Source organism: Peromyscus eremicus, chromosome 23 (genome assembly GCF_949786415.1).
Source record: "Peromyscus eremicus chromosome 23, PerEre_H2_v1, whole genome shotgun sequence".
Lineage (NCBI taxonomy): Eukaryota > Metazoa > Chordata > Mammalia > Rodentia > Cricetidae > Peromyscus > Peromyscus eremicus.
Window position 1 is genome coordinate 25,030,948 of NC_081438.1, and position 10,832 is coordinate 25,041,779.

Genomic DNA, 10,832 nt, shown 5'->3' on the forward strand with positions numbered 1-10,832 from the left:
ACCAAGAGCGTTACGACAGGACACATGTGTTTATTCTAGTAAGCTGCCTTGTGGGTTGTTTTGTCTCTGTGATTGATCTTGTTTGCAAAGTTGGTTTGGCGTAGAGTTTGGGTGGTTTGCTGTAATAAAAATAGAGACGGTTTATTAAAAACAAGAGGCCAACAAGATGGCTTGGTGGATAAGGACATCTGCCACCAAGTCTGAGGACATGAGTACATCCCTCATGGTAGAAGGAAAGAACTGACTCCTGAAAGTTCTCTGACACGCCACACACACAACACACACACACACACACACACACACACACACACACACACACACACACACACACAAGTGGAAAATCATTTTAATAAGAAGGTAATACACGTCTTTAATTCCCAGCACTAGGGAGACAGAAACAGGAAGATCTCTGTGAGTTTGAGGCCAGCCTGGTCTACATAGGGAGTTCCAGGCTACCCAAGACTTTAGTGAGATTCTGTCTCAGAAGAAAAAAAAAGGGCCGGGCGGTGGTGGCGCACACCTTTAATCCCAGCACTCGGGAGGCAGGGGGAGGTGAATCTCTGTGAGTTCAAGGCCAGCCTGGTCTACAGAGTGAGAGCCAGGGCAGGCAGAGCTACACAGAGAAAACCCTGTCTTGAAAACAAAAACAAAACAACAACAACAAAACAAAAAAAGAAAAGAAAAAAAAGCACCCCCAGAAGCAGGAGTGGGTTAGTGAGCTGGGGTTGGAAACCAGGGCTTGGCACATACTGAGTGGGTGCTCCACTGAGCCACAGCCCAGCCCCAAGGGGGAAAAGAAGTTTTGGGGGTTTTTTTGGTTTTGTTTTGTTTTTTTTTTTTGGTTTTTTTTTTTTTTTTTTTTGGTTTTTCGAGACAGGGTTTCTCTGTGTAGCTTTGCGCCTTTCCTGAAACTCACTTGGTAGTCCAGGCTGGCCTCGAACTCACAGAGATCTGCCTGCCTCTGCCTCCTGAGCACTGGGATTAAAGGCGTGCGCCACCACCGCCCGGCATGGGAAAAGAAGTTTTTGTATTTCAAAATTTTATATTTGTGTGTGTGTTTACCGATCTAGTTGGCGGCATCGGGCCTAAAAATGAGGTGGGCTAAAGTCTCCCGCAATAGTCAGCTTTTTTTTTTTTTTTTTTTTTTTTTTTTTGGTTTTTCGAGACAGGGTTTCTCTGTGTAGCTTTGCGCCTTTCCTGGAACTCACTTGGTAGTCCAGGCTGGCCTCGAACTCACAGAGATCCGCCTGGCTCTGCCTCCCGAGTGCTGGGATTAAAGGCGTGCGCCACCACCCGGCCAATAGTCAGCTTTATTCAGAGCAACTGGCAGTTTATACCTGAGGATTAAGAGGAATCCATGAGTAAGGTGTTTAATCACGAGGACAAGCCACACATGACAAAACATGTTTCTCCATGGAGGCGCGTGAATAACAACAGCTGAGGAAAACTCACTCCTATCCGCTACCCCTGGGAGGAACATGCAAACACAGTCCAAGAACAATTCTGTGTTTTGAAGAAACTGAGGTCACAAAACTCTTGTTCTCTCAGAGTTCTCCCCAAGCACTCAGAATTCTCAGGCGACTCCATTCTTGGACTGTGTTCCACCATGGGTACACTCTTACCTAGCACACTCGAATCCCTAGATTTGACCCTGAGTACTACACAGGCGGGGTGTGGTGGCTCATGCCTGTAGTCCAAATATTCTGAGGTACAGGTAGAAGGATCCCAAGTTTAAGGTCATTCTTAGATACACTGAGGAATCAAGGAAGCCTGAGCTTCGTGAAACCCTGCCCCCCGCCACCCCCCAGATAGGTCCTTCTCCTCCCTTGATACCTGGTGCTGACTATGCCCCGTCCATGCCCTTATCTCAGGAAATGACATGGTGGACCTTGTCCTGCCAACAGAATGACTGTGTCTTCTCTTATTCCTTTCCAGGCTGAACCCTGCACCTGGCTCCTACCCCACACAGAGTTGCCACCCTCATCTGACCCCAAGTCACCCTGTCACCCAGATGCAGCATGCCAGTGGGCAGAAACTGGCCTCCTGGCCTCCCGGACACATGCCCCAGCCTGCCTCCGTACCAGCCTGCTTCCGGCCTGTGTTATGTGCAGAACCACTTTGGCCCTAACCCCAATGCCTCCAGTGTGTACCCCGCTTCTGCAGGGACCTCCAGGGGGTGCAGCCTCCCTCCCCCGTCAGCTGTCCCTGGCACTGTGTATTCTGGGGCCCTGGGCACCCCAGGGGTTACAGGCTCCAAGGAGTCTTCCAAGGTGGCCATGCCCTAGCCAGCCTGCAGAGGAGGCTCCTACGTGTTGGACAGAGAGAGGTCCTATCTGAGCGAGGAATTTCATCAGAATTATTTATTGACGCCAGGGCGTGCTGGCCTGTCATCCCAGCTGCTTGGGAGGTTGAGGCCGATAGATCCAAGGGTCAAGATCTGTCTGGGCCCCAGAGCAAGTTCAAGGCCAGCCTAGGCTGTGTATAAGAAGACTGAAAATTAATAAAAATGGCTGGGACTGGAGCACTGTGGTAGAGCGCTTACCCAGCATAGTCCTCAGCTCCACACACACACAAAAATAATTATTATTATTATTAGTAATTAATTACCTCTATGTGCCAGCTCTGTTGAGTACTTTGATAAATATCCCTATATATGTGTCTTTCCCCTCAAGGCAGCTCTGGAAAGTAAAGTTTCCTGACTCAGCTTCCAGACACAGGAAATGAAACTGGGCGTGGTGAGACATGCCTATGATCTCAGCTATGATCAGGGCGGGATCAGACGTTGAAGGGCATCCTCAGCTACACAGTGGGTCTGAAGCCAGCCACTGGGCCATGTGAGAAGTGAGACACTCCGGGGGTCCTATGGAGTCTGGAGGCTCCACAGCCACTTCAGGGTTTTGTGGTTCCTCATCCAGTGTCCTGAGCATGAGAAAGTGCAATTGTCATTGGCTGCCAGAGACTTGCCAGCCCTACCTGCTCAGTGCCCGTGGGTCCTTGCTTGTGTCTCTGTACTGGACGGTCTGCGTGGCACCGTTTACCCCCTCCAGCCATCCCAGTCCTGACTTCTGCCAGACAGTGGTGACCTGTAGCAGCACGCTGGTGGTCTACCCTGTGAGTTAGTTACCTTTGTATAAAAACCAGCCTCCAACCTGCCAGTGGTGTGTGGCTTATTTGCGGTCAGCCCAGGGGTGGGTAGTTATTCCAATGACAGGAATGGGCGCTGACAAAAAGCGTCACATCAAGTCTGTATATAGCTTGTGCTCGGGATCAACACTGAGGACCTGACTTGGGAAGTGGGTGAAAAGATGAGGTAGAAATTTGGTCAACCCAGAGGTAGGTACAACAAGGGGCTAGCCTGGGCAAGTTAGTGAGACTGTCTCAAAAAGTTTGTATTATTTATTATTATTTTTAATAAAAATAAGCTGAGCATGGTGGTAGGTGCCTTTAATCTCAGTACTTCAGAGGCGGAGACAGTACATCTCTGAGTTTGAAGCCTGCCTGATCTACATACCTAGTTCCAGGACATCCAAGGCTCCATAGTGAGACCTCGTCTCTAAAAATAAGAGTTGAGTATAGTAGTACCTGCCTTGGACTGCATCACTTGGGAGTCAGAACACTTAGATCTTTAGGGTCAGCCTGGTCTGCCTGACTAGTTTCCAGGGCAGGGGGGTATGGCTCCGTGGTAGAGTACCTGCCTAGCATACAAGTGGCCCTGGGTTCCATCTCCAGTACTGGGCGGGGGAAGCATGCCACCTGCACAGATGTTTTAGGTGTGGTACACGGCGTTGCTCTGGGAGCAGCTGTATCTGAGGGGTCCTAGGTCTTCCAATACAGATGATTACCTGACTCCAAGCCCACCCCTCCAGGGAGGGTAGTCTGAGGATGGGCACACCTGAGTGGCCTTTTGAAACCCAAGCAGACAGAAGCCAGGATGGCATGATTGATGATGGAACTACCTGATCTGGGTTAGGAAATTGAGTTCACAGCCAAGGAACCAGCTGCCCAGGTGGCATCTAGGCTTCAGTGAAGACACAGCTAGAATCTGGAGGAACCTGGGGCTTTGGGCTCCAGCTATGCCTGGCATTTTACCTGTAGTGGCGCCTCCTGAGAACAGTTGTGTCCCTCCACTCCAGACCCAGAAATGGGTGTGATGGGTACTTGTTAGTGTGGATATGTTTGTGTGTCCCCGGTTTCTCTGGCCTTCCTGCATAGGGTGACTCACTCTCTAGAGCTGCAAATGCCAAGCACCCCGCTTCCCTGGCAGCTGGACTGTAAGAACCGTCAGGTCATTCTGGATCCTCCAGCCACTGGCTTTACTGAGGGCTCCAGGGACGCAGAGGAATTCACAGCCGACAACAGCAGAGCTGGACTCCAGCTTCCCACATCAACTGCCCCGCACTGCCTTGCTGCCCCTAGATCTCTGTTCCATGATCTGGAGCCAATGCACAGGCCAGAGTGAAGCTGTTTCTTTTCTTTTCTACGATTTATTTATTTTATGTGTATTGGTGTTTTACTTGCATGCATGTCTGTGTGAAGGTATTGGATCCCCTGGAACTAGAGTTACAGACAATTGTGAGCTGCCATGTGGGTCCTGGCAATTGAACCCGGTCCTTTGGAAGAGCAGCCATTGCTCTTAACCACTGAGCCATCTCTCCAGGCCCTGGAGCTGTTTCTTAGAGCCTTCCGGTAGGCTTTCGTTTTACTTGCTTTGCAAGCAGCCTTTACCTCGTGACCACTGCATATCTACCTCCTTGGGGCTCTGAGTTGGAACCTCAGAGAATAGAATCTTTTCTAGGTCCAAAAGCATGACCTGAACAGTGAGGGGTGGAGGATTTTCAGTCTGGTCTGAACTATACTTTGTCTCTGTGGATAACCTCCACCCACATGTGTTCCACAAGACCCCTAAGGGCCTATGGGATCCCAACCCTTCCCCCATTTGCCAAATCATGTGTCTGTGCAGCTGAGTCTGTACCTGGCCCCAGGCTGGAGTCACATGCCATGAAGATATGTGTTGGGGACATGAGTGCGGGCCTGCTACTCGATAAATGTTTGTCAAGCAAAAGTCTACATGACCCTGCCCCAGGCTGCTCAGAACAGTGAGGAAATGGATAAATAAAAAATAGCTAGCGGGTCGGCGGTGGCGCACGCCTTTGATCCAGCACTCTGGAGGAAGAGGCAGGAGGATCTCTGTGAGTTGAGGTCAGCCTGGTGTACAGAGTGAGTTCCAGGACAGCTAGGCATACACCGAGAAACCTTGTCTCAAAAAAAACAAAAAAGAAAAAAATGCTGAGAGCTGGGGAGACGACTCTGGGTAAAGTGCTTGCTGTTCAAGCCTGAGGACCTGAGTTCGGATCCCCCGAGCGTCCATAAACAGGCATGACCGTGTGAACCTGTAAACCAGTGCTGGGAGGTGGATTCCTGGAACTAGCCGGCCGGCCAGTCTAGCTAGAACTGTGAGCTCTAGATTGGGTGAAAGGCCTTGTTTCAAAATACAAGGTGAAGAATAGTTGAAGATATCCCCATGTTAACCTCTGGCCTCAAGTGCTAACACTGGTGGACACACCCACAAATGCATGTACAAAAGAATTGTCATGGGGCTGGAGGTGTAGCTCAGTGGTAGAGGGCATAGCTAGAAAGTTCAGTTTCATCCCAGCACTAAAGGGGATAAATAGTATTTACCTGGTGCGGTGGTGGATGGTTTTAATCCCAACAATAGGGAGTCAGGAGGATTTCAAGAACCAGGGATTCGGGGCTACATAGCCATCTAACTCTTTTAGGAAAGGAAAAACCTTGGCCTCTGTTCAGCCTAAGTGAAAGCTATCCTTCCCTGCACTCAAACCTCTATCCGCTCAACTCACATGCCATCCCCAATCAAGGCACGACCAGCCAGCCACCAACCAGCCAGAATGGCTTGCAGATGTCCGTTTGCCCAGCTTGCCAGCTGGGGGCTGCAGAGAGGCAGAACTGTGCCCTGCAGTGGGTCTCTCTTCCCCAGGGCCGGCAGTGCTCTGGGGCTGCTGGAGGAAAAGGTCCCAACCTCTGCTCCAGCTTCAGCCGGAGGGAAGCAGATCTCCCGATTGATTGAGAATACAAGGGAAGGGCTGGGCAAAGGGAAGCAGGAGCCAGAGGTGATGACGCAAGCGTGGAGCCAGGTGGACAGGGAGGCAAGCAGCTGGACAGAAGGGAAGTGGGCTAGCCAGGCTGAGGCGGTGACGTTAGAAGAATGTCAGTGAGAGAAGAAGCCTATGATTGTGGTGAAACAGCTAAAGGTCTGGATTAGCTCGCTTGGCGTCAAGCCCTCCTTCCTGTCTGTCTTCAGGTGCCTGCTCCACACTCCAAGGTGGGTGGCCTTGTCGGCCTAGCCAGAGTGGAGCAGCCTGAGGGTGTTCCCTTAGTCGGTGAGGGATTTCCAGTCATACAAAACCCCGTCCTTGACCACAAAAAAAAAAAAAAGACTATCAGGCCGGGCGGTGGTGGCGCACGCCTTTAATCCCACCACTCGGGAGGCAGAGCCAGGCGGATCTCTGTGAGTTCGAGGCCAGCCTGGTCTCCAAAGCGAGTTCCAGGAAAGGCGCAAAGCTACACAGAGAAACCCTGTCTCGAAAAAAAAAAAAAAAAAAAAAAGAATATCAGATCAAGTCGGTATGAAGCAGAATTTGAGATCATTCAAAAACTGTCATTTTAGCCGGGCGGTGGTGGCTCACGCCTTTAATCCCAGCACTCAGGAGGCAGAGCCAGGCGGATCTCTGTGAGTTCGAGGTCAACCTCATCTACAGAGAGAGATCCAGGACAGGCACCAAAGCTACACAGAGAAACCTTGTCTTGAAACAACAACAACAACAACAACAAAAAACAAAAGAAAAAGAATTAAAAATCTGGAGTGGTGGTTAGGAAATGACCTCTTACTTACTATAGATGGGATTGGGGATTTTTGGCAAAATTGCAGGTTTACATTTTGGAAGAAAGACGTCTCATGTAGCCCAGGCTGGCCTCAAACTATGTAAATGAGTCAAGGGTTACCTTGAACTTCCGCTCCTCCCGCCTCCCCTCCTGAGAACCAGGATTTCAACATGCCCCACCAGTTACAATTCCCATGGTCCCAGGGACTGAAGCCAGGGCTTGATGTGGGGTAGGCAGGCACTCTACCAACCGAGCTCTATCAAGGTTGTAGGGTGGGGCTCCAGGAAGCAGGGACCGGGGGCCAGCGAGGCAAGCCTCACGGTGGGTGCTGGGTCCCGGGACTCCTGAGGCCCACAGTGGTGTGTCCCTTTGTGCCTGGACAGATGCAACAATAACAACACTCCAAGCTGGACTTGAAGCCTGGCTTCTGGGGAATCCAGTGCCACCCACAGAGCAGGTGACAAGGCCACCTGAGGCCTTGTTGGTTTTATGAGACAGTCTAGGCTGACTTGGAACAGAAAATCCTCTGCTTCGGCTGGTGAGTGCTAGAATAACAGCTGTGCACAGGCTGGGATTACAGCTGTGAGCTTCAAGGGCTCCCTACACACCTGGCCAAGAATCTCAGAAAGACCTCCAAAGGCTGGCTGGCCAAGCCTACACTGTTTCTTTTTTATTATTGTTATTGTTGTTATTGTTATTATTATTACATGGACTGGCTAGTTTTATATCAACTTGACACAAGCTAGAGTCATCACAGAGGAAGAAGCCTCAGTTGGGGAAATGCCTTCAAAGATCCGGCTCTAAGGCATTTTCTCAAGTAGTGATCAATGGGGGAGGGCCCAGCCCATTGCGGGTGGTACCATCCCTGGTCTGTTGGTCCATAAGAAAGCAGGCTGAGCAAGCCATGGGAAGCAAGACAGTAAGCAGCACCCCTCCGTGGCCTCTGCATCAGCTCCTGCCTCCAGGTGCCTACCCTGCTTGAGTTTCTGTCTTGACTTCCTTCAAAGATGAACAGTGATGGGTAGATATAAGCTGAAAATCCTTTTCTCCCCAACTTGCTTTAGTTGTTGTTGTTGTTGTTTCTAGACAGGGTTTCTCTGTGTAGCCCTGGCTGTCCTGGAACTCACTCTATAGACCAGGCTGGCCTTGAACTCACAGAGATCCACCTGCCTCTGCCTCCTGAGTGCTGGGATTGAAGGCATGTGCACACCACCCTGTTTATTGTCCTGACATCTTACTGGGACAGCCTGAGCTTGGGAAGTCACACACGTACTTAGGGCTAGGATTCTCCAGCCCACAGGAACTCTCCACACCGCCCACAAGGGACTCAAAATCCGGTTTCCCAGTTCCCAGAAGCCTGAGCCCTGTCCAGATGGCACTTGGTCCTTCAAACTCAGGCAGTCTCTGCCTCCCACTCTCTCATTCATTCTCCCCGACACCCTGACACACTCATTCACCCCCCGCCACTTCATTGATTCCTTCCCACCCCTTTACTCACGTACCCCACAGTTACCATTTCATGCACCCCCTTCCTCCCCCTTTCCACACTCCATCACCTCCCTCCCCTTTTCTCTCACTCACCCCCTTTCTGGGGGACCTGGTTCTCTCGTCTAGTAGATACGGAGCCCCTGTCGCAGGGCCCGTGAACCCCCAGGTCACCAAGGTCTGGTTCCAGGACAACTGGGCATAAGCAACAGGAGGCCTAGCTCTGGGAGAAGTCTCTTCCCACCCCAGGTGGAACAGGGCAGAGAGCTGCCAGCTAGACTACCAGGAGTGGAGCTCCCTAGCCCTGGCCTGGGGTCCCTCTAGGCCTCTCAGGATGGAATGTGGAGAAGGCAAAATGGGGGACGCTTGCTAGAGCAGAGACCCTCAGCCAGGCCTGGCCTGAGGGGGCCCTAAGAGACTACACAGGGCCGCAAGAAGTGAAGGATCCACAGAGCCCAGGGCCGGAGGCCTTGGAGGCCAACTCAGAAATTTAGGCTGGATCCTTTTTGTGTCAGAGGTCACTGTGAGGTTTCTCCACTTGTCCTCTTAGTACCCTGTGGAAGCCAGGAAGTCTGAACCCAGCCTCTCCCATGGCTGTCTAAACCTTTGGGTCACACACTGCTGGGGGACCTGGGTTCTCGCACACAGAAACATCTGCAAAGGGGTGAGTCAGGCCTCCTGTGGTGACAGCACACAGAAACATCTGCAAAGGGGCAAGTCAGGCCTCCTGTGGTGACAGACCGCTCCTCTGTCCTGGTGAATGACCAGGGGCATTCCTGTGGCTGGCAAGACACTTGTACCTCCTGTTTGCTGTTCCCTGTCCCCCACACCCAGGTGTGACCCATCAGCTCCCTCCCAAAGCTTCAGGTGCATACAAAAGATAGCCTTCCAGGAGAGGCCCGGAAGGACCTCAGACTTCAGGTGATACCTGCCTCTCTCAGGGAACAGAGTTTGCCACCAATCCCAGTTTCCCAAGGGCCCTGCCAGGGAAGGACAGCTCTCTGTTGCCTTGGCTCAGGTGCTGGGGGCATCGGAGCCTATGGCTGACCTCCCTGGAAGGGAGGTCTCCTGAGCCATGGGCGAGCAGCCTGTCCATGTGTGCTCCTCTGGAGCCAGTGAAGATGGCTGCCTTTCCTTTTCTTCCTTCCTTCCTTCCTCCTGGAAATATCAGTTCACAGTGCCAAGTCTCAGGTTGGCAGGGGCTGGCTCACCCCTCTGTAGACTACCAAGTCTGGTTATCTGGGTTCAGTTACAGGGGCCCACATGGTAGAAGTTGTTCTCTGACCTCCACACACATGCTGTGGCATGTACACACACACACACACACACACACACACACACACACTGTAACTCTTAAAATTTGTTTAAAAAAAGAAAATCCATTTCTGCAATAAAGTGTCCTCGAAGGGCAGGCTTAGCCAGGGACATAAATGCTCTGCAAAGGTCACTGGAGCCCTCTGGTGGGGTCCCAAGGAAAGAGAGTTTGTTCCTGGCACTCCTCCATCACTGAAAACTACCATGACTTTAATCCTGGTCCTGCCTGGACCTCTGTCCAGTGTGGCCCAGCATACTGGGTCCAGAATCTTGGGGGCAAACTTGTCTGCCTGCCTACAGCCCAGCCTCCAAGCCTCAGGCAGCATAAAAGCCCAGGTTTCTCTGCAGGCCATGGGCCCCGCCCTTCCCAAGAGCTCTGCACCTGGGACAGGCTCAGGTTTCCTGAGAACCAAGGACTTCAGGGTCAGGTTGCAATGTCCCCAATGGAGCTCAAGCGCACTTCACCCTGGGAAGCCTTGGGCTTTGGGCTTGGATAACCACTTAACCATTCCAGAACTGGACATTGCCCATCCCCCTCTGGAGCTTCAGAAAAGGGAGTCTCAGTGGTAGTGTGCGTGACCAGTATGCATGAGAACCTATGTTCAATGTTCAGTCCCGGCAAAAGAAAAAAAGGAGGTGGGGGGTTGTTTGCTTATCAGTTTTAAATTTTTCAATTGCATTTCTTTATGGGGGCACATGCCACAGGTTGCGTGTGGAGGTCAGAGGACAACCCCTGAGGGTTGGTTCCCTCCTTCCACCACGTGGGTCCTAGGAATCAAACTCCCCGTTACCAGGCTTGGCAGCAAGCACCACTGAGCCATTTCATCAGCCCATGAAGAAACAAAAGTTTCGATGTGGTCAGAAAATCAGGCTCCGTTCTATCTGAGGAGGCTCTGCAGGGATCCCTGTGCCTGTGTGCCAAACAGAGGCACATATCTCTCCACGTGACTCTGGTGAGGGTCAAGGAAGGAACTTGGCCCATCAAGACAGGGTTTGGGACAACGTCTGCCTAGGTGGCCCGGGCTGGCTAGGGAACTCTAGGTAGGGGAACACCACACACACACACACACACACACACACACACACACACACACACACACATTTATAAACTCTCCTTTGACTCTGGAAGCTCA

The 10,832-nt window shown here is 51.6% G+C and overlaps 1 protein-coding gene across 1 annotated transcript in view; it reads left to right on the forward strand.

The window, feature by feature from the left end:
* Nucleotides 1–2,521, forward strand: part of Rhbdd2 (rhomboid domain containing 2) — an 11,668-nt gene extending 9,147 nt beyond the window's left edge. Inside the window, 2 exon segments of the mRNA XM_059249457.1 lie at nucleotides 1,936–2,062; nucleotides 2,064–2,521. Of these exon segments, the coding sequence (XP_059105440.1) occupies nucleotides 1,936–2,062; nucleotides 2,064–2,285 (349 nt within the window). The 3' untranslated portion in view covers nucleotides 2,286–2,521.
* The last annotated feature ends 8,311 nt before the right edge of the window (nucleotides 2,522–10,832 follow it).